This window comes from Physeter macrocephalus, chromosome 5 (genome assembly GCF_002837175.3).
Source record: "Physeter macrocephalus isolate SW-GA chromosome 5, ASM283717v5, whole genome shotgun sequence".
Taxonomy (NCBI): Eukaryota; Metazoa; Chordata; class Mammalia; order Artiodactyla; family Physeteridae; genus Physeter; species Physeter macrocephalus.
The window spans coordinates 20,562,520-20,587,306 of NC_041218.1; the positions used below are offsets into that span (position 1 = coordinate 20,562,520).

Below are 24,787 nucleotides of genomic sequence, written 5' to 3' on the forward strand. Positions count from 1 at the left end.
AAAAAATCTACAAACAATAAGTGCTGAAGAGGGCTTGGAGAAAAGGGAACCCTCTTGCACTGTTGGTGGGAATGTAAATTGATACAGCCACTATGGAGAAGAGTATGGAGGTTCCTTAAAAAGCTAAAAATAGAATTACCATATGACCCAGCAGTCCCACTACTGGGCATGTACCCTGAGAAAACCGTAACTCAAAAAGAGTCACATATCACAATGTTCATTGCAGCACTGTTTACAATAGCCAGGACATGGAAACAACCTAAATGTCCAACGATAGATGAATGGATAAAGAAGACATGGTACATATATACAATGGAATATTAATTAAAAAATCTACAAACAATAAGTGCTGAAGAGGGCTTGGAGAAAAGGGAACCCTCTTGCACTGTTGGTGGGAATGTAAATTGATACAGCCACTATGGAGAAGAGTATGGAGGTTCCTTAAAAAGCTAAAAATAGAATTACCATATGACCCAGCAGTCCCACTACTGGGCATGTACCCTGAGAAAACCGTAACTCAAAAAGAGTCACATATCACAATGTTCATTGCAGCACTGTTTACAATAGCCAGGACATGGAAACAACCTAAATGTCCAACGATAGATGAATGGATAAAGAAGACATGGTACATATATGCAATGGAATATTACTCAGCTGTACAAAGGAATGAAATTGAGTCATTTGTAGAGATGTGGATGGACCTAGAGTCTGTCATACAGAGTGAAGTAAGACAGAAAGAGAAAAACAAGTATCGTATATTAATGCATGTATGTGGAATCTAGAAAAATGGTATAGATGAACCCATTTGTAGGGCAGGAATAGAGACGTAGACGTAGAGAACGGACATGTGGACATGGGGAGAAGGGGAGGGGGGACCAGTTGGGAGATTAGGTTTGACATAAATACACTACCATGAGTAAAACAGGTAGCTAGTGGGAACCTGCTGTATAGCACAGGGAGCTCAGCTCGGTACTCTGTGAGGACCTAGATGGGTGGGGTGGGGGGGGGGTAGGAGGGAGGTCCAAGAGGGAGGGGATATGTGTATACGTATAGCTGATTCACTTCATTGTACAGCAGAAACTAACACAACATTGTAAAGCAATTTTACTCCAATAAAAAAAAGTTTTATGTTGCATTTCATCTCTTGAAGATGCAGGCTACCTCAGGTGACAGAAAGCTCCAACAGGACAAAAGATAGCTGTTTGCAAAGACCAGCTAAGCAGTCTTTTTACACACATTCAGCCAGTTGTCAGTTCTTCCTTGATCGTGTCTATCATTACTGCTTGTATTCATCTGACACCAGAATAAAAGAATAAAGGAGAAAGATGGGGGGACTTGGGAGGGAATTCCTTCAGAGCTCAAACCAGGCTTGTCAAGGGCACAGTGTCTGATTTTTAATAGTCTCATATGCCGTTTGGAGTTTATTATTAGTAAAATATAAACCTATTTCTTAGAACTCTTATTTTTGGGAAGATTATGAAATGTCACTTATGCTCTTCTTTCAGAAAAGTGGTGGGAAGGGGGTGTTAACTTGCTAAGTGTCATTACACTGCTTGTTTTCAGTTTCAGATTAATAGCAGGTGGTAGCCATTTTTTCAAAGCAAACGGGCTGTCTTTTTAGTTCAGTTAGAAAAAAGCACTAATTCTTTACTGTAGCCTGGAATAGTCTGTTCAAGGTGACAAATGGCAAGGATCACAGAACACTTTTAAAAATAGAAAAGCTGGCCAATATTGTAAATTTTTAAAGGACCAATGCTGAGCTTTCAGCAAAATATTTACCATACTAAATAAGTTACACTTCTTGGTATTTATGCTTAACATATATGTCTGTTATTTTTAATGAATATATTTTCATGCAGCTGTTTTGATTTGTGGTCTGTAGTATCTTTGTCCACTTCTGCAGTGCTCATTTCAGATAGTAAATGCCCCTGGAAAGGAATTGCATCTTAGACGCTCTGTAGATGATCACCTATGCAAATGTAGCTTTTAAACATATATGGGTGTTTTTTTGTGGGGGGGGGTCGGTGATGTTAGGTTGGGCATAATAATAATTTTATTTTTGGATTCATTTTTCTTGTTCACAGGCAGGTATTTAAGAGCATCTGAGATACTGTTTAGTGTGCCAGCGTTAAATGTGAGTCAGGATAACCAATATTCTCTTCTTAACTCATGACTAAGTAGCTTTATCATCTCATGAGAGTAGAGCTGTCCCAGAATTAGATCTTTAGCATCTGAGGACCTTAGTTTGTAAGGTATATTCCTGCTTCAAATGTATATGATTCTTTCTCCTTTTGTCTGAGTGTTTTTGGTAACTGATAAATATGGCATCAAAAGTCTTTCACGGTTTGTCGTTAAGATCATCATTTTTCGAGTACTTGGTTTTAGTGGCTTTGAGAGTGGGGGTCACTTTCCTCTGAGCTGCAGTCTGATCACTTAACTTCTCAGTCTGAACTGTTGCTAGGAGCTTTCTAGCGTCTGATCAAATGATGGATGAATGAAAATCACACTCACAGGAGGATGATTGTTAAGCCAGAATGACAATGTATAATTAAAATGATAGCCATAACCGTAAAGCAGGCAGGATATCATGTCAAATAGTTGATAATATTCTGACTTCCCAGCAGGCAAAACCAAATCAAAGTTACAAGGTTGCTTTTTATTTCTTGGGTCCAGACCTACGGGTGGGGTCTGCTTAATGAGCTCTAGTGGGAAGGGTCAGAAACTGTTTCATGACACAACTCTTCCATTATAGAATTCAGGGAAGTCTCTTGTCTGCAACTGTTTCCTAAACTATAATAATAAATGGATAAGTAAGCATATTAATAAACGAAGTGGGTGTAGTGAGGCTTTATAATGTGATTTCATTGCTGTGTTTGTGAGGCTTTTCTAATGTGATTATGTAGCTTTAGGTCTTTGAAAGTGATACAGGATGTTAAAAATTATACATTGACATTTTGGTTATGTCTGTTTCTGAGTTTCTTGTTAGCAAACCTCTGGTGAAAGGTACTCCCCAGTGTGCCAAGGAACTCTGGAATTTGTGATTCCAGAGTTCTCTGCTTCATATGGTCCTTCCACACCAGTATACAAATAAGGATGAGAACAGAGCTCAGTCTGAGCTAGCTAGGCTTGATGAATGAGTCGGAAAGAGGTCTGATTCGCCATGGCCCCTGCGATGGGCGGTAAAGGCGGTGTTTTCCTACTTCTGCAGCCAGCTCCGGGAACCGAAGTGGATTATTTACATCATCTCCTGTGTACTCCTTTGCTTTCCAGCTGGATGATTCATGGTTTGGGTTCATTCTCTTCTTTCCATTCCCCTCCAGGACTTCTTTCCCTTCTTGCTTTGTTCAAGCTTGAGTTTATCAGTAGTTATTCCCACAGTCTCATCTGTCAACCTCTTTTCCTTGGTCAGTTAAACTGGAGACTTCATACAGAGACTAAAGATTTTATGTATGTATGTATGTGTGTATGTATGTATATTGAAGCATAGTTGATTTACAATAGCGTGTAAGTTTCAGGTGTATAGGACAGTGATTCAGTTATACATATATATAAATTTTTTAAAGATTCTTTCCCCTTATAGGTTATTACATAATATTGAGTATAGTTCCCTGTACTATACAGTAGGACCTTGTTGGTTATCTGTTTTATACATAATAGTGTATACCTGTTAATCTCAGCCTCCTAATTTATCTCTCTCCCCACCCCACTTTCCCTTTTGGTAACCATGACTTTGTTTTATGTGTCTGTGAGTCTCTTTCTGTTTTGGAAATAAGTTCATTTTCTGTTTTGGAAATAAGTTCATTTATGTCTTTTTTTTTCCCTTTTAGATTCCACATATAAGTGGTATCATATGATATTTGTCATTTTCTGCCTGACTTCACTTAGTATGATACTCTAGGTCCATCCATGTTGCTGCAAATGACATGATTTCATTCCTTTTTTCATGGCTGAGTAGTATTCCATTGTATATGTACACCGCATCTTCTTTATCCATTCATCTGTCAACTTCATATAGAGGCTAAAGATTTTTAAAAATCCCCTCATTATCAGGTTTGGGGTAAAATGGGATGTCTTGAAGGGCCAAGCACTCCTTCATACTTTCGTTACCAGTGGCCATTGCTGAGGATATTTTAAAATATAATTTTTATCCTTCTAATACTTTTACAGTTTTCCCTTGGTGTACAGTGGCGTCACATCTTATTTAAGGATTTAGTTTTAATATCAGCATGTGAATTTTATTTGCCGGTTATACCTTAATAAAGCTAAAAAAAAATCCACATGTGAAGCAAAGCTTCCCTTTGTTAACATTTACTCTTCAGAGTCCAACATTGCTATCTTCCTCCCATTATCGGGTCGGTAGGTTTCTTTGGTTAAGCACTAGATGAAGTATTGGCTTTCAGTTAAGGATTTTGCGAATGACAACTACCTTGAACCGCTAGCATTTCATTCACTGGGAAGAGTTGGGGAATGCAGGACATGAGACAGGCCGAGAGTAGAGCTGGCCCAGGCTTGTGGGATGGGTGGTATCCTGCACACTACTTGAACTTTTTTCGCTCGCCTCTTTAACCTGAGTAGTTGGAGTTGCATAAGCTAAGTGTGCATGTGATGTAGTTCCACTGTACTGTCTTCTTTAAAGCACCACAAATGAGATGAGGATGCCCAATATCCTTTCCCTTTTTAAAAAAATTTTTATTTATTTATTTTTTATTTTTGGCTGCGTTGGGTCTTCATTGCTGTGCGCGGGCATTCTCTGGTCGTGGTGAGCGAGGCTACTCTTTGTTGCTGTGCGCAGGCTTCTCATTGAGGTGGCTTCTCTTGTTGCGGTGCGCGGGCTCAGTAGTTGTGGTTCGTGGGCTCTAGAGCGCAGGCTCAGTAGTTGTGGCACATGGGATTAGTTGCTCCGCGGGATGTGGGATCTTCCCGGACCAGGGCTCGAACCTGTGTCCCCTGCATTGGCAGGCGGATTCTTTTTTTTTTTAAATTTATTAAATTTATTTATTTTTGGCTGCTTTGGTCCTTTGTTGCTGCACGCGGGCTTTTCTCTAGTTGCAGCGAGCGGGGGCTACTCTTTGTTGCGATGCGTGGGCTTCTCATTGCGGTGGTTTCTCTTGTTACGGAGCATGGGCTCTAGGCTTCAGTAGTTATGGCACGCGGGCTCAGTAGTTGTGGCTCATGGGCTTAGTTGCTCCGCGGCATGTGGGATCTTCCCAGACCAGGGCTCGAACCTGTGTCCCCTGCATTGGCAGCCAGATTCTTAACCACAGCGTGGCAGGTGGATTCTTAACCACTGGACCACCAGGGAAGTCCCCAATATTCTGAACATAGTCATTTCTTGGTAGAAAATGAGAGCTAGTGGGATTTGGTTTAGCAGCAGTGAATTGAACTTGTTTTAGGAAGTGGCCGATTTCACCCTCCATCTTACCTTTTTGAATTGGTAACATTCAATGGCTTATAACACCAATCTGTTCTGCAGCTGAATTTGATAATAAAAGCCCCTTCCTGCTCTCAGTCCTTATCATCAAACAGTAGTTTTATTGAATATGGCCCTTTTTACCACATTTTCCTCTTTCAATTATAATTCTTATCCTTAAAGTTTCTGAGCTTACTAACGATTCTCTGACACAGAGTCCTTATTTGTTTACTTTATAGAACTTGGGCTTCTGGAACTTTGTTTTCTATGCAGTTGCTGAATTTAATTACACATGGTCTTTTAGACTTGATGCATGTTTGCATTCCATAGACATTTAGGAGCTAAAGCTAGTCTCATTAGAGAAGATAAAAACTGCATATTTGAGAAGTCTGAATCCCTAACAGTTCATTTCACTTTTGCCTCAGCATTCATTTACTGTTTCTTATGTGCTAAGTATCGTGATGGGTGTTCTTTTTTTAAATGGCTGTTGGGAGAGGAGCATAGAATATGTGACACTGAGCTGATGAGGTGATATGTTTCAGCACCTTTCATGTTGAAATTTCGTGTTGAAATATCACGTTGCTTTGTAACGTGAAACTTGTAAATTATAATGGAATCATAACATGCCTGTTCGTAGGAATGTTCTATAAAATATTTAACAAAAGGTCTGGCATTGTCACTGCCCAGGCAGAGCAGATGTGAAACAACCCGTGCCAGTGCTTGTCAGTTCTGCCTGAACTGAACATCGGTTATGTGGATTCATAATCTTATGTTATATGGGCATTGATTCTGTTTTTAGAGAGCCATACAAAAGCCAGGACCTATGTACCTGTTTTGTGCTTTTCCTACTTAGTTCAAAAAGAATGAATTAAAACTTCCACTTTCTTCTCTCACTGGGATATGATTAACTACCTTACATACATGTGAGCCACTCTCATTGCTTTTCTACATTATACCTTTGCAGGCAGCCCTACAACCAGGTTATAACGTGAGCAAGTCTCCAGCACTGTTCTGCAGTACGTGCAGACATTTACTCAACAAAAATTTATTCGCAAGCAGGTACAAAATGGTTCATACAACTTGTCCTGTAAAACTCAGTGAAGTCCCAGTTGTCTCTTCTTTTAAGTGCTCTTTGCAGAGAAGGGTCACCTGAGGCAGAGGAGGTTGCTTATAGTTGGCCTTAGACAGGCAGCAGCCCTCTTAGACCAGTGGTTCTCGGCAGGGGGAAGTTTGCCTCCCGGGGGACATTTGGCAAAGTCTCGAAGCATTTTTGGTTTTCATAGCTTGTGGGGGCAGTGCTACAGGCGTCATAGAGGCCAGGTATGCTGCTAAACGTTCTGATGCACAGGACAGCTCTCCTCAGTAAGGAGTGATCTGGCCCAAAGTAGCAGTGGTGCCAAAGGTGAGACTCTCTGCCCTAAACCAAAGGCTGCACACAGGACTGTTTAGAGATCAAGCCTGAGGCACCCTCCCTATAGTTGAAGCTACAGGCCTGTTCTCATCACCTTGACTATTCTCCTAACTTGTTCACACAGCAGGTGTAGGAGTATCTTTATAATACGTTAGCTAACCCTTATATCTTTTCCATAGTTTTCATTTTACTGATAGAACATCTAACGTTTATCATGCTAGTTAACGAACCATTTTCGCTAATAAAATCTTATTTCCAACAGTCACTGTGCTAACTGGCAAAACATCGTTGTTGATCAAGACATGGATGAGTGAAGCCCTAGTTGTAGCAACCCCTACTTTTTGAGCTTCCAAATTTGAATTTTCGATAAGAATACTTGCTGATTGCTTCTGGATTGCGCATTCTTGACTAATATGCTGGCAGCACCTATTTCAGAGCTTAATGTAATGACAACCTCCTCACTTCATTGTTGGTTTACTTTTTTCTAAAAGGAACATTTATTTATTTATTTATGGCAGCGTTGGGTCTTCTTTGCTGCGTGTGGGCTTTCTCTAGTTGCGGCGAGCGGGGGCTACTCTTCGTTGCCGTGCATGGGCTTCTCATTGTGGTGGCTTCTCTTGTTGTGGAGCATGGGCTCTAGGTGCGCGAGCTTTAGTAGTTGTGGCATGCGGGCTCAGTAGTTGTGGCTTGCGGGCTCTAGAGCACATGCTCAGTAGTTGTGGCCCATGGGCTTAGTTGTTCCGCGGGCATGTGGGATCTTCCCAGACCAGGGATCGAAGCCATGTTCCCTGCCTTGGCACACTGTGCCAACAGGGAAGTCCTACTTTTTAAATTTGAAAAACCACCTATCTTTGCCTTTGCTCTCTTTTCAAGAGAATAGGCAGATATGCCCCCACATGGCAGGGGACATATTCGATAGGCTGTTTCCAGTAAGTTATCAGTATGAAAAAGCTGACATGTGGACCAGGGTCTTGAAGCTCTTTTTGGGAAGACAAAATAAGCCGAAACAAATGGATTTGATCAAATCCTGGGGGTTTGGATGTGACTTTCAGACTTCGGATCAAGAAGTCTTTTGGAAGAATGGTCTTTGTCTTTCATCTCTTGGCCTGTATTCAACTTCCATCAGGTCTTACTGTGTTAGTGGACATAATATTTCAAGCTGGGGTTTGCTCATAGCTTGTGCTTGATGCCTCTAAGTAGTCATTGAAAATTATGCTAAAGTTGATAATAGGATGGGCATCGTTCAGGTTCACGAAGATGAGTCACCCTTTTGAAGGTCACCTTCTGGCGTGGTTTGGAAAACAGTGCTTTGAGTGTAAGTCTTTGTTTATTAATGCCACGTGATAAAGGCTCAGTGAACCCTATGTAATTTCTCATTTGTAACAAAAGTCTAGTATTCAGCTAATTGAATACATGGCCACTTCAGTTATTTTGTTACGGCTGATTGATATTCACAGTGATCATGTCTATTCCTTCTAAATATAGTATTACCTTATAAGTTTATGGTTCAACCCCTTTGGATATTTCCATTCTTTCTCTCTGTTACATGTCAGCATATAATTTTATTTTCGTTTGTATTGTGGTTTATATGTAGTTCTGACACAGAATAAAGCTCTTTTCCCTGCTCTTATTTGCCTGTTTGAGTTGATAGATATATAGCTTGATTTTTGCCTACCACAGATTATCCATATGATTGTGAAAGATTAAATCTTTCCCAGTTCGTTATATGTGTGTTGCATATTTGTTATAAGATTCAGAACTATACGAAGTGTAGTTATAGGGATTTCCTATTTAGATTGATTTAAGAGTTGTTACGTTTTCTCAATCCTAGTAATTTCTGGCTTCATAACATCATCCCATGGAAAATTGAGCCGATACCTGCTTTTTATTCTACCTTGAGCTATTAAAATTGAACACTGGCACTTCAAGAAACTTTGTCATTTAAAAGGTACAAGCTTTCCTGTAGCACAGAATCTTCCCTTACGTGCCTTGTACTTGATGTGCGAAGTAACGGTGCTGCCTCTGAGCTCGGTGATCATGATGTCACTGTGTTCTCAGCGCGGTGCACCCTGTGCCGTATCTCCGTCCCCAGGAGCAGCCAGGCACGAGAGGGCTGAGTTAACGTGCCAGAAAGTTGTTGCTATGAAGACTTCTCTAGGAGCACACATGGAAAGGTACATGGAAAGCTACCTTTATTGTCATAGACGTAATCCCACTTCTTACTTCTCTTGGCCTTATTATATCCTTTGTTGTAAACACCTTCAGGTCTCTTCTGAAAAGAGGCAAGTCTTTAAGGAAATAAATACGTGTTGTGTACTTCATTTTGAATCTGGCTACCAACACTGAGTGAAAACATCAACATGTTGATGTGTTGGGTTTCTTAAAACTTGATTTCCTTATTTTCCTTCTCTTGTATATGGGATGCTCTTGTTTTCCATAATGATCCACTTAGGCATTTTCTGTCATGTTTTCAAGCCCAATCACGTTATCCCAAATCTAACAGGATCTGAAAACTAATGAGTACACATTGCCTCTCTAGGAGGAATAGCAAACAGGAGGTGGGTGGAAACTTTTTATATCCATTTTTTCCCCTAAGAAACGATTCTGCTATAACAGTGAATAATGTTTTAATCCTCTTTGTTTTCATTTGTTCATGTACAGTGATTCCATGTCTGTTAGAGTTATACATAGAAGTTTTATTCCTTGCAGTTGGTTTACCGCTTTTTCTTAAGTTGCGTGTGACTCTCCATCCTCGGCAGCTATTAGCTTAGTCAGTGTATCCCAGGCTTATGTAACTTTCAGGATTCATTTGTGTGACTTTCCCTCCCAGCCTCACATTAACTGTTTCAAAGCAGTGTGCCAGTGAGGTGTTGGGGCCATCTTTCTTGCTCTGTTATTGTCCCTAGTAGATCTCAGACTATTGATTCTGTTGACAGTCTAGGGAGAGATTTGTGTTGTTAGCCTGTGGTTGGGTGTTTTCAGAGCTTTGGAGGTAGTTCCTCTTCAGTATGCATATCTGACCTTTTGGCGTGTTGCTTTAAAAAAAAATTCCAAGGATTATGTCTTAGAAAAGTGAATATGGATATTTCTGCATATCCTTTATTTAGGTTGTAATCAGCCTCTCAAAATTAAATTTGGTGGTTGGTGTAGTCCATATTAGGCTGAAGCAGTACTTGTGGTATTGAATTCTTAGTGTTTTCTAAATAGCTGTAATAGAATATCTGTTACATTTTCTTTGCTTAAAAAAAAGAAATCTCACTGTGCAACTGTATGTGAACAAAAGCAACATTATTTAGTGAAAATGTTTTAAGAACCGTGGTGGGTAATGTCATGCATTTAATGGGGGAGAGAATCAAGTGCTAACACATTAAGCATTTAGTAGGTAAAATAATTTCCATGCTGTAAATAACTGTTCAAGTTGTTAAATTTTTTTGGTTGTTAATATAATCGCTGAATCACTCACTCTTACAGCTTTTGTACCATGTTATGTTTCCATCTGATAGTCAAGGATAAATGTATGTGATATGTTTAAAAAATATTTTTTTGATTAAAGAAGTATAACTTTGTTATAGAAATTTTGGAAAACAGAGAATGGTCTAAGTAAGAAAACTATCCCACTATGCATATCGTATCTACTGTTAACATCTTAGCAAACATTACACTTTTTCTATGTCTACATAACTGGATGCTCAACTTGCCCTGTCCTTCCCTTCTGTCCCCTACCCCTGTTTATTAACCAAAATTAGGAACTCAGTGTACATGGTAATTTGTGACCATTCTCCCCCCTTTAATATTTTGAGTTAAAAAATCAATTATTCTGTGAAAACATTTTTTAATGGCTCTCAATGTTTAATCATTATGGCTAGACTGAAATCTTTATAATAAATATCCTGTTGTTGGACCATATCTTATTTACACAGACCTCTGTTGTTCCTACTTTTTTGTTGCTTTAAATAATGTTGGCTGCATTTTCTTAGATATGTTTGTGTGCTTTTCTTAATATTTCCTAGGATTAAATGCCTAGAAGTGGAATTGGCTAACTGATTGGCAAATTAACAGTAGTAGAGATGTACACACACACATCCATATATTTATATAGTTGTTTTTATAAATTTTAATATGCCTTATTTGGATCGACTTAAAATTTTTATACAGATAAATTCATTCTTTGTGATATACAGTTCTTTGAGTTTTGACCAATGCATGCACTTATCTAACCGCCACCATAATCAAGAAGCAGAATAGTTCCCTCACCTCAAAAAATGACCTCCTTTGTCTTTTGGCTACAAAGTGTGTTTATTTTTAATATGGAAAAGATAAAGAAAAATAATTGGAAACTATCCATAAGCTTACCACCTGCTATAACTTCTTTTGAATATCCTTCTGGTCTTTTGTTTTTTTTCTTCTTCCCTACAAAAAAAGAGATCATACTGTCCTTTCTGTTTATAGTCTTTTTCTTTTTCTTACTTAGTATATTATGAGTATATTTTAATTTAACTGTTAGATTGGTTTTTTTGTTTGTTTTTTTGTCTTTTTTTTTTGGCTGCGTTGGGTCTTTGTTGCTGCGCGCGGGCTTTCTCTAGTTGGGGAGAGCGGCGGCTACTCTTGGTTGAGGTGCTCAGCCTTCTCATTGCGGTGGCTTCTCTTGTTGTGGAGCACGGGCTCTAGGTGCGCGGGCTTCAGTAGTTGATGCACACGAGCGCTAGGGCGCGTGGGCTCAGTAGTTTTGGCGCGTGGGCTTATTTGCTCTGCGGCATGTGGGATCTTCCCGGACCAGGGATCAAACCCGTGTCCCCTGCATTGGCAGGTGGATTCTTAACCACTCTGCCACCACGGAAGTCCCTAGATTGGTTTTTGTTTTTGTTTCTTTGCAATTCTAAATAATCTTACCATGAATATCTTTGCATGTTGCCATAATTACTTAAGTCCTAAAAGTGGAGTGTTTAGATCTCAGTGCATATGTAGTTTTCAAACTTATTTACATTTTGTCAAATGGATTTTTAAAATACTTGTGCCAGTTTACATTCTGACAGAAGTGTCTTGAAGAGCGTGTTTTTCCTGTATCCTGGGCAATATTATTTTTATATTTTTTAATTTGATAGATGAATTATGGAATTTTTGTTATTTTAATTTTCATTTTTTGCTTTCTTGTGGGGTTGGGTTTCTTTTTAATGTGTTTATTATTTACTGTTTTGTGTGAATTGCCAGTCTATGTCATTTGCATGTTTTTCTCTTGGCTCTTTTGGGGAGTGGGGTGGGGTGGAGGGCTTTTTTTTTAAGTGCTCTATATATTAGTAACACTAATTTCACAGAGGTTGGTATTTCTTTGTCATTTGCTTATTCATTTTATTTAATGTTTTTTATTTAATGGAGGTTCTCATAAACCCATTCTTTTGCATTTCCTTTATATTTTGGAGGTATGTGTTGAATTTAGAAAGATTTTCTCTTTAGATCATATAGTCATGCATATTTTCTTCACACTTTATCAAAAATTCTTTCTCCATTTACTTTTTCGTTTATATTCCTGACAGACTAGTGAGGTTTTTACTGTGCTGTATCAGGGAGTCATAGATTATGTACTTGCATATACATGTATTTTTATCTAATCTCAATATTTTGTTTTTTAATTATTCATATGCTTCCAAGCAGCATGAACTTTTCATTGAAATCTATTCACAGTGTACTAGCACAGTCACATTTAAATGTGTGCCAAGTTTAAGCAAGTCCTCTTATTTTTTTTCCCCATTGCTGTCTTTGGTGTGCGTTTTAGATACTGTCTATCAGATTTCTTGGTTGACATTAGGGGAAAAAAAAGTACTTAACATTGTTAAATAACTGTTTCTTTGTTTTTAACATGCTGCAGGATATTGAAGTCAAAGTAAGTAGCAAAACAATGATCTACAACCAACGAGCCAATGGGTTCACCTAAATTAAGCATATAGTGACAATCACCCATACACCGGTTGAGCCAGGTGACCCTTGATCATGTTGCAAAGAAAATATGGCACAAGAATGGGAATGCCAAAATATATACTTCTGTTATTTCTTAAAATTACTAGTCAGGCATGTATTCAACATTCATTGAACAAGAAATATGTTAAAAACTTTTCTAACATGGGGTATTGTAGGGAGTTCTGTTCTCTCCGAGATAAAGGTCACTTAAACATAATAAAAATAGAAACAACGGTTTAAGAAATGTATTTTTTCTTTCTCTTTTCCTGCCAGTTTTACTGAGATATAATTGACATATAGCACTGTATAAGGTTAAGGTGTACAGCATAATGATTTGACTTACATCATCATGAAATCATGACCACAATAAGTTTAGTGAACATCCATCATCTCATATAGACACAACATTAAAGAAATAGAAAAAAAAATGCTTTTCCTTGTGAACTCGTAGGATTTACCCTCTTACGAACTTTCATTGATAAGGTAGAGCAGTATTAATTATCTTATCATGTTGGACATTACATTCCTAATATTAATTTATCTTACAACTGGAAATTTGTACCTCTTTACTACCTTCATCTAATTCCCCCTCCCCCCTCCCTTCATCTCTGGTGGTTACAAATATGATCTCTTTTTCTATGGGTCTTTTTGTTCGTTTGTTTTTGGAGTATAATTGACATACAGCACTGTGTTAGTTCCTGGTGCACACCATAGTGATTCGATATTTCTGTACATTACAAAATGATCACCATGATAAGTCTAGTTGCCATCTGTCACCATACAAAGATATTAACTAATTATAGACTACATTCCCCACACTGTACATTTCACATTTGTGAATCATTTATTTTGTAACTGGAAGTTTGCCTCTCACTCTCCCTCACCTATTTCTCTCCTCCCCCACACCCCTCCCCTCTGACAGTCTGTTTCTTCTCTGTATCTGTGACTCTGTTTCCGTTTGGCTGTGTTTGTTCATTGTTTTGTTTTGTAGATTCCCCATATAAGTGAAATCATGCAATATTTCTCTTTCTCTGTGTGCCTTATTTTACTTAGCATATTACCCTCTAGGTCCGTCCATGTTGTTCCAAATGGCAAGATTTCAAAGAAATGCATTTTTAAATTTAGCTTGAAAAACATTCAGAAGTAAGCATCTTTATCATTATTTTTTTCAAGAATAAGTATTTTATTACTTGATTTTTAATTTTGTAAAGAAAGATCTTATAAATTAGAAGTGGGATAACTAAGAGTTTTAAAATTACTTTTATTACTTTATTATGAATTATTCAAATAAACAAACACAATAGTTTTTGCCCTTTTTGCCAAAGACAGCTACTTCATTAAAAAGGAGGTAGACCAGTACATGTGTTTATGTGCTGGTTTCACTGGGTAGTTTAAGGGTTCTCAAACGTTAAGGTTGGTGTACAAAATCTTATATAGGTGTTTTCTTGTGGTTATCGCTCCAGAAAGATGGTTAATAACCACGTGTCTTATACCTGGAATAAAATCAAAGTTTTATTGTGCAAAATATTAATCCTTGAAATTACTATTCGAAAGAGAAGTTAAATAAAACTGTGCTGTATTCTGACATTATCAAAAACACTTGGACAAAGTAGGACACAGTTGTTACAGTTAACAAGTGCAGTGCAGACTCATTCTTTACATCTAGATGCAGCAGTCCTCATCTTATTAATGTATTTTCTATGGCAGAGACCTAATAGATTGCAAAAATCTTCATCTTTGAATACTTATTTCTAATGCAATTTATACTTCTGCTTTGCTGTTACTGCTTTTTCTTCATATAGTATATTCTTCATTTCTTTTTTTAGGCTAAGCAGCTGGAAGAGAAAGATCGGGTGATAAAGAAGCAGGATGCCTTCTACAAAGAGCAGCTGGCTAGACTGGAGGAGAGGGTATGACTATTTCTTGTCAGTGATTCTCTTCTTTTACCACATTTGCGGTGTTCCCATGTATATATTTAAAAATCAGTACATTAGCACTCTAACTGCTTTTTCTCGTTAAAAAGTGGCCAGGAAATGAAGACGCCACGCATGCAGATCGTTCTCGAAGATAATGTCATTTTTACTTTGGTAGTTTTACGTATTGTTGTGTTGTTTGTTCATTGATGCGTTTTACTACTAAGGAACTCCTTCCAAATATTTTTCCCTGTATGTTTAGAAACTGCATTGTCTCCAGGTCAAACGGTAGAGTGCTACTGTTGGCTTTCCCAAACATTGACTAAACTTGAGCACGTTCTTAGAAACGGTAGTGTTTTAAAGGATAAACTGTCTTTGTGAAAGCTGTTTCACTGCACTTATGGCCAAGAAATGAATGCCTTCTTCAAAACTGGTGGACAGGAGCTAAATAGTAGGACTCAGGAGAAGAGTAAGGATGAGGAGGAGTGGAGGAAGTACCTCTGATTTACCTGACCCTAGAATTTGACAGGGATGCAAAGAAGGAAATGAAGGCTGAAACAAAAGGAAGCAGTGGGTTTAAGAATGGGGGCTTGAGGACCCAATCAATGCCCCTGTTCAGTGAAGTATATTTGTTGTCTAGGATAAGTTCACACACAGACCATGAGGTTACAAAGCTGGCTTTCTCTTTGCTTTGATTGAGAGCCCCAAAGTTGATTGATTTAGAATAGGTTGTTTCATAAGAAACTAGATAAACTAAGAAATAAACTATCAGGCCCCACTCAGTACAAATATTTGTATGTTGATCGTCTTCACCTGTCTCTGTATGTCACTGAACTGAGTGCTGCTTGAGTGTAGGGACCATTTTCTCAGTGACTCAGCAGATATCTACCTAATATGTGCCAGTCCCTGGCAGTGCCAGAGATACGCTGGTGAAGAAAATGACCTAAACTTCTGCCCTCGTGGAGCTTGAATTCAATTAAAACCTCGTCAGCATGTTGAATGGCAGACTGTGATAATATGGCAAACAGTAAAGCGGGGGGAGAAGGAGTCCCAGGGCCTAGGAGTGTTGGTGTGGGGGTGGGTGGAGAGGGAGGGCCTGTCTAATGGGATGGTATCTGGGGAGAGGTCTGCAGCAATGGGCAGCAGGCCAGCACCAAGAGGGCTTTCGAGTGGAAGAGTATTCTGGCTGCTGTCTTGGGCAAGAACTGAAGCAAGAGGGACTTAGAGGTAATAGTGGTAATTCAGAAAAGGGATGGTGATGGCTTGGGCCAGGGTGCTAGCGGTGGAGGAATGAGATGTGGTTGGATGTTTCACAGGCAGAGCTGACCAGATTTGCTGATGGTGTTGAACATGAGTGAAAGAAAGAACTCATAGATATTCCAGGTCTGTGGCTTTTACAGCTAGAAGGATGGATTTTCCAAGGCCAAGGCTATTAAAATATGGATCTGGTTGTGGGTACTGGAGGAAATCAGTTCGATTTTGGATATGGTAAGTTTGGGATGCTACTTAAGACATCCAAGTAGAGATGTTAACTAAGCATAAAGTGGAAATGCTTAGCACAGAAGTCAGCCCATTTTTCTGTAAAGGGCCAGATAGTAAATATTGCAGGCTTTGCAGGCCACGTATGGTTTCTGTTGCAACTACTCGACTCTGCCATTGTAATGTGAAAGCAGCCATAGCCAATATGTCAGTGAACGAGTGTGACTGTTCTAATATATGGACAGTGAAGTTAGAATTTCGTGTAATTTTCAAATGTCATGAAATACTCTTCTTCTGATTTTTATTCCCCCAACCATGTAAAAACGTAACACCATTCTTAGGGCTGTACTAAAACAGGTGGTGGGCTGGATTTGCCCCATGAGTTGTGGTTTGCAGAAGCCTGGTTTAGTGCACAGGTTCTGGCATCAGGTGGCTTGGATTCAAATCCCTGAACTGGCATTTACCTGCTGCATATCATGGAGCATCTAACGTAAACTTCCAGTTTCCTCAGCTATAAAATGACGATATAATAGTACTTACCTCTTTCATTTGTTAAATGAGATAATTCTCACAAATCACCTATAATAGTGTCCAGGACAGGGTAACCATTCAATCGGTGGTGGCTCTTCTTTTCCTTCTGTCCATCCAGAGCGCTGTTCCTGATATAATGAGTAAATGTTAGCTGAATAAAATGATTGAGTGAAAGTTTTTGAGGTGATTAACCAGGACTGCTTTTTCCCCACTCAGTGATAGTTTTCTTTGCTTTCAAGTATTACTGTGCTGGATACCTTTTGATGAAGTCCTCATCGATTACTGTTAGGTATAAGAAAAGGCACTGGTAAATATTTACCCATCTCTCATAAATCCACCAATTTGATGGAGATGTTCAGTGATGGGTGTGAGGCGCTGGGAGGATTTGCTCTCGGCCGATTAAAGGGTCTGCTTAACAGTGAACTATTGCTTCCGGTCTCAGGTTAGAACAGGGCGGGGAAGGTCGGTGGGGGGTATGGTGTGCTGATACCAAATCATTGTCACAAACGTCTTCTTATAACACACACACACATCTTTTCTTTTTTGAAGGTGAGGCTGGAAAGAAGTTCTTTAGGAATTTTAACTGAAAGCTGAGAAGCTGAGTAAACTTAGAAGAATGCCAAGGTGGAATAATCCCACTATTATTAGTTAATACTTAATAACTCCATGTTTAAGAACATGTGGTGGAAAGAATGCTGGACTAGGAGTCAGAAGGCATGGCTTTTTCATCTAGTTATTTGACAATTCACCTAATCTCTCGTAGTCTCTGGTTCTTCATCTATAAAGTGGGGATAATACTCTGTTCCTTACTCACCTTTGTGAGTTATTGGAGGGACCAGATAAAATGATACATTTAAAAGCCCCTTGAAAACTGGAAAGAGCTTAGCAAATATAAGCTGTTGCCATTAAAGAATATTTCCTTTCCGTTGTGTGCAAGATACTAAAAATCATAAAATTACTTTAGTGTTATTCAGCTTCCTGGTGTCTTCTGCCCATTTTATAATACCTTGTTTTTGTTTATTACTGCCATTCCTAAAGTACCTAAGGTGAATTTTGTCCAATTGGATTTCATCTAGGAATATTTGAGAGACATTTAGGTGTCCAGAGACGAAGCATTTTCTAGGCTTACTGCGAAAGATTGTAAAGAGGGTTTTTCTTGTGATGACGGTGAAAAGTACAACGTCTAACCATTTCTATTAGAAATTCTACACACTTTGTGTTAAAAGATGTAAAATGCCCAATCCAATAGTGGATAATGTAAGAAAAAAATGATTGTGGTATTATAACTTGCAGAATCATTAACTTACAGTGAAATCCAGATTCCTGTTTAAAATTCAAGTTTAAAAGTGGATGTAAGTACATATCTTTCTCTGTTTTAACCAAGTGAACTTAAGAAACCATACACTGAATACTAGGTGGTATATTAATGGAGAGGAGGGGACACCGAATCTTTTACAGAGTCATTACAGGGATGATTTCTAAGACCACCGTACCATCTGCCCATCAGCTAGATTAGCAAACACAGTAATTGTATACATAATCACTTTTTTATGACTCAGTCTTATTACTCAACTATTCATTTTCATTGACTTGATGCAAATTTCGTGATGCACCTACAGCATGATACCCCTAAGAGTAATTTTAATATCTCATTGTGCTTCTTTTACTTTGAAGTGAGAAATTCATGGTCATTTGAGAATTATGAACCCAAGTCTATTGAGCATTTGAAGCACATTCAGTTCTGTAATACAGCTTGGTGTGCCTCTTGGTTCTATTTCAAGAAACTCCTTATCAGACATTCCCTTGTGTGAATGGAGCTTTCTCGTCCCAGGTATTTTTTTTTTTTTTTTTTTGGTGGTACGCGGGCCTCTCACTGTTGTGGCCTCTCCCGTTGCGGAGCACAGGCTCCGGACGCGCAGGCTCAGCGGCCATGGCTCATGGGCCTTCCGGACCGGGGCACGAACCCATGTCCCCTGCATTGGCAGGTGGACTCTCAACCACTGCGCCACCGGGGAAGCCCTCATCCCAGGTATTTATATTGGCTGGTTCACCAGGAGTCTGAGATAACTTTCTCCTTTCACTAACTCAGGAGGAGTAATAAGTGTAATTTAACTGGACACCAATTTCATGCTTCTCAGAACCAGTATGCAAAAGCAACAACTCTTTACTGAGAAAGAAGGTCAAAGCCATTTAAAAGTTTTTTGAGTCCGTGTTTCATTGCAAATGTTGCCAGCTTCATCAAACAACGTTGACATGGACGTGAGATAAACTTTAGTATTTTAAGAACCTGGACTTCCCTGGTGGCGCAGTGGTTAAGAATCCGCCTGCCAGTGCAGGGGACACGGGTTCACGCCTTGGTCCGAGAAGATCCCACGTGCCGCGGAGCAACTAAGCCCGTGCGCCACAACTACTGAGCCTGCCTGGTTCACCAGGAGTCTGAGATAACTTTCTCCTTTCACTAACTCAGGAGGAGTAATAAGTGTAATTTAACCGGACACCAATTTCATGCTTCTCAGAACCAGTATGCAAAAGCAACCAACTCTTTACTGAGAAAGAAGGTCAAAGCCATTTAAAAGTTTTTTGAGTCCGTGTTTCATTGCAAATGTTGCCAGCTTCATCAAACAACGTTGACATGGACGTGAGATAAACTTTAGTATTTTAAGAACCTGGACTTCCCTGGTGGCGCAGTGGTTAAGAATCCGCCTGCCAGTGCAGGGGACACGGGTTCACGCCTTGGTCCGAGAAGATCCCACGTGCCGCGGAGCAACTAATAAATAAATTAAAAGGGAAAAAAAAAAAAAAAGAACATGAGAGGCGTTGCATGTAGGTATGCCCTAATTGAGAGAGGCTTGAGTATCAATTCCTGGTGGTTGAGGTAAGAGGCTTGAGAGTATTAATTCCTGTTGGGAGATTTGATGAAAGAAAGCCCAGGCCAGCTTTCAAAGAAAAGGTTCCTAGATGTTTTTTTTTTTTTTTTTTTTTTTTTTTGTGGTATGCGGGCCTCCCTCTGCTGCAGCCTCTCCCGTTGCGGAGCACAGGCTCCGGACGCGCAGGGTCAGCGGCCATGGCTCACGGGCCCAGCGGCTCCGTGGCATGTGGGATCTTCCCGGACTGGGGCGCGAACCGGGTTCCCCTGCATCGGCAGGCGGACACGCAACCACTGCGCCACCAGGGAAGTCCCTTCCTAGATGTTTTTAAGAAGCCTTTGCCAGTCCCTCAGGGAATTCTCCATAATGCTTTGTGTACCTCCCTTAATGTGCCACATTTATGATAATTGTGATTAGTTATCTGTGTTTATTTTGTAAACTGCTTGAGGATAAAGGTCATTTTCTTATTTCTGTATTTTCTACAACTCACGTAGTAGGTGTGCAGTGAACGAATCCTACATTTACTAAGCTTATGCCGTAAAGTTAGGTCCAAGCTATTAGTGTACAGTTCTTAAGTATTCACAAAATATTCAGTATCTCCATTAGTTATTTAAATTAATAATCTAAATCTGTCCTGTGAGAAAATCAAGTTTAACTTTGAGTATCTGGATATTTTATAGCATCCTCATCATCCTAGTAGCTAACAATAACATGTTTTGAGTGTTTATGTTGTGCTGGGCACTTTGCATGGATTATGTCATTTTATTATCATAAACAACCCTATGAGGCTGTCAACCCTGTTCTTTAGATGAAGGTCCTAAGGCTTCAAGTAACTTGCCCCGGAATATACAGACAAAATGTGATCTGGATTTGAGCCAGGTCCAACACCTGAGCTTTTGGCTATTGTCCAGTAGCATCTTTAATGTTGGTCAGTTGTGCACTTAAGAAGTTAAATCCTGCTGATTGCTTTGTTAGTTCTTTGGGTAGTAAATTAACTCCTTCTGGCTTCTAATACAACTTCTGAGGTCCTGATGTTAAAACTTGATCAGTGCTACCTCATAACCTGAAAATGTTAAGCATTCAAAATGCCTAATTTTCTCCCCAGGATTTGGCACTTCCTGGAAAAATTGGACCAAAAGGGAATAAACAGGGTCTTATCACTTAGCGACTGCAGCATGATACCCCCAGGAGTTACTGTAATATCTAGTTGTGCTGCTTTTACTTTGAAGTAAGAAATTCATAGTCATTCAAGCAGCTTAGAAAATGTCTTTGAGACGTTCATTTATATGTTCACAGTGTTACTACAGGATAGTCATCTCATTCCATCTCTAGAAAGAAAACAAACTTTCTATAACTGTTTTATCAACTGTTTTGATGGTATTTAATTAGAGCCTGGATTGCCTGCTCCCGGAACATCCATGGCCTGGATATTCTTCAGGAAAGTGTGTATTTTTCCCGTAGTCTGTTAGCCCCCTGGAAGGAAATTGAGAGGCAGGACCAAGGCCATATTATAACAGGGCAGAATCCAGATTCTTCCAGGATCTTCTAGGATGAAGGACCCCTCACTCCCCAGGACATCTAGAGATATGAGTTCTTTGATGATTAGTGTGTCTTGCATGTCTGACTTCTCAATTATGAATTGAATTGATTTGCTCTACTGAATGCACTTTGCTCTTGGCGTTCATGAGAATGGTGGGGTTTGGCACAGCATGAAGAGAGCTGTAAACGGCCTGGTGGCTTGAGGAGCTGAGGGAGATCAGAGAGCTTAGTTGGGTACTGTTACAGTGTTCAGATCAACAGGGTAGTGGGGTATGTATTACTTTCAGTTTATAGGCTCCTCTGGATTTCAGCAGCTATTTACATACACATTGCAGTCAACCGCATACAATTAAGGAGGAGAGGGAATTATACAAGCTGAGCAAAAGAGAGCAGGGCAAAGAGAATGGTGAAAAATAAATTGTCATTAAGAAGAAAAGTACTTTACTAGTTCAACACCTGTGGAGAGAGTTGCTAATTAAATTCTAAGGTCATGCTTACATCAAATGAGCAATTTTTAAAAGCCTTTTTACTTATAGTGGGTGGCATATCTTCTGTTGCATCACAGTGTTGGGCTCATCTGTATGATTAATTGGCTTTTTTGATTGCTTGAAGACTTCTTTGTCATTAGTACCGTCATTTCTGTGTTCCTCTTTGCAAAGCTTGGGGGAAGAATAATGCCAAGAATGATAATAAAGAGAAATGACAACAGAACGGATTATCGCCAGCCCAGTGTGTTCCTTATGTGAAGAAATTATTACGCATTTTTACTACCAGATGAAGTCTGTCACTGTAAAAATATTTCATTGAGCAGAGCTGGGTCAGCCATTTAAAGGGATTAATACAGGGTAGAATCACAGTTAGACCACTGACATCTGAGATCCTAAAACATAAACAGTCTTTTTTGGGGTAGGGCGATAACTACTTAAACTCAATTTATGGGATAAAAAAAACCCTTTGATGTTTTCTCCCTTAGGTGCTTTCTAAACAGTTGTCAGTGATTCTAGGTCATATGGGTAGCTGATATATTCACTAAATAATGTGCATGTTTTGGCCATGCACTGTGATATAGCAAATTTAACACAATAGTTAAAAGCATAACTTTTTGGTAGATATGCCTCCATAGCTTATGCTAGTTTGCATTTGTCGGCCTAGAGAGAGAGATTATTGCTTTGACACTTGGAAATTTTGTACCGGCCTCCTCATTCATCTTGAAATCAAGGCAGTTTCTCTGTGGTTTCTGTCATTACCAAGAGCTGCAGAAAGAGATAAGCCTCTCTGGTCCAGGAGTTTGGATGTTGAAGGCATAGAAGCCAATGTCACTTTTAATCGTAATGCCATTACAAACGGCAGAGGTTTCAGCAAAGTGGTTTTCAGCACGTACCTTGAGTTGCTCTGAGATTTTTTTTTTATCATTAACAAGTAATGATAGTTCAAATAAATACACTTAGATGTTAATTGTTAGGTAGAGAAATTAATAAGACCCAATATCACCATCTCCTTTGTTAATATAATTGAAACAGTTATTTATAACTTAGATTCAGAGACTGAACCCTTTTGCACTCTTACCGGGCTCCCTAAAGGAAGTTTATTATTGCAGATATTCCAAAAGCAGCAAGCAGGGTGGACTTTTTTTTTTTTTTCTATTTTGTTCTCTAGGGGCAAGAAAATTGATACAGTATAGTGAATATGGGGGTCTTATCCTTAATTCATTATTCAACATGTCCTCCAAACACATTGGCTTTTCTGTTAACGTCTCTGAATTTTCTAATGGGAAATGTGGCTTGGGTAACCTTGAAATGCTTTTTTAATCTGGCTCTAGGGATACGAGACTTAAATTTTTTCCAGGATGAACTGTTAAAAGTGCATCCCGTAAAAATGATCCCTTTAACTGGAGCCAGTTTTTCTATGCCTAACTTTAGAGGAAAGATTTGCAAATCATGGTATCAGCATTTAATTTGGGGTTCTATTTACCATGTAGGCTGTCAAGAAGTATTAACCTGAAGGTAAGATGAGAATGTGGAGTACAAAGCTATGGGCTGATGGCACAGAGTATACCAGGTATTAAATAGCATTATCCATCTTGCTTGCTACAGTAAATAGGATTTCACTATTATGATGTGTCAGGGCTTTCAGTGAAATCAAATTTACAGGACACTATACTGCCATCCTCTCTGCTGAGCAGCTTTATTCTGGGATCTTGCTTTCATATCAATCCTGTTGGTAGGAAATACTTGTACCAGTTGTGCATGGAAATTATAATTTAATGATCTCTTCCTTTTCTCTATTCAGATCTTAGAATGGACCACTGTGCTTTGCAGCGATAGCCCCAGGGCTCTGAGAAAGAGATAATGTACGGTTCAGCTTTAAAGCCCAGTATTGCCTTTTTTTTTTTTTTTTTTTTTTTGCGGTACGCGGGCCTCTCACTGTTGTGGCCTTTCCCGTTGCGGAGCACAGGCTCCGGACGTGCAGGCTCAGCGGCCATGGCTCACGGGCCCAACTGCTCCGCGGCATGTGGGATACCGCGCCACCAGGGAAGCCCCGTATTGCCTTTTTTGAGTGCTTGTCATGATCATAAGTGCTAAGATGCCAACAGTATGGGTTGCATACTTTCTCAGCTCTTCACATTTTGTTTACCTTGTGAAAGACTCTACCATAAAATAGATTCTGTTTACCATCACAGTTTTTAAACTGGTATGCCACTTGAATGTGTAAAGACAAGGTAAGAAATAAAGTGTTATGAAATCCAGGGAAAATTAATTCCACTTTTAAAGATTCTGTTCATTTTGTCTGGGAGGCTCAGTAGGCTGTCTTATTTGAAAAGCAATGAATGTCCCCTTTCCTTTCTTTGGAATCTTTTCTTGTTATTGATAAGAATATTGCACCCAGAAAGTCATTCTGTGTTTCCTGTGTTTTTGATGGAAAATGAGCTAAATCTCTTAAATTTTCTTTGCATCCAATTTCATAATTTAGTGATTGTTTTGCTTCTTGGTATCTTGTTTATTTATAAATTTCAAATGTACTCCATTTAGGCAGACCAGCCAGTGCTTATTTCCCTATTTTACTGACTAAAAAATTAAAATACATGAATATTAATTTTTTTTAAAGGAAATTGCAGGGCTGGTGTTAGAAGATGCACTTGAATCCCAGTTTTATGTTCAGACCATGAGCCAGCTGTGCCTCTATAAGGGATTATGTTTCAACACATTAGCTTCATTAAGAAAGATATATTTGGTCATTAAAACATTTGCAAATAGTATTATCTCATGACATCATCAAGGAAGAAGTGCCCATATCTGAACCTGGCATATAAAAGCAGGTTGGCACGGTAAGGTCAGCATTTATTGAAGGGAATCTAAATCCAACCAGGCCATGGAGACTAACATAGGAGTTTGACCTTGGTCATTCTTATCAGAATTCGGGGCGGGGGGGCGCTAGAGGGGGTCATTGGCATTCACCATTCATTCAAACACACATTTGTTAAATTCCTCCAGTGAGCCAGGCACTGTACGTAGATACAGTGATGAATACAAATGGTACAAACACCTGTTGGCATCTGGTACAGAGCTTTTAATTGCCACAGTGGATCCATGGAGGCTTTGCCAGACTGTTTTCCAGAGCAGAAATGTTTTGTGAGGAGTAGCTGCTACTTTTTGTCCCTTAAAGGTCTAAAGATCATGGGATTTAA

General features: G+C 39.2%; 1 protein-coding gene across 4 annotated transcripts in view; it reads left to right on the forward strand.

Annotated features, from left to right (window-relative positions):
- Nucleotides 1-24,787, forward strand: part of CHCHD3 (coiled-coil-helix-coiled-coil-helix domain containing 3) — a 299,018-nt gene that overhangs the window by 182,383 nt on the left and 91,848 nt on the right. For all 4 annotated transcript variants that reach the window (XM_007128150.3, XM_028489732.2, XM_028489731.2 and 1 more), the window contains exon 5: nt 14,600-14,683. In XM_007128150.3, the coding sequence (XP_007128212.1) occupies nt 14,600-14,683 (84 nt within the window). The remainder of the gene's footprint in view (nt 1-14,599; nt 14,684-24,787) is intronic.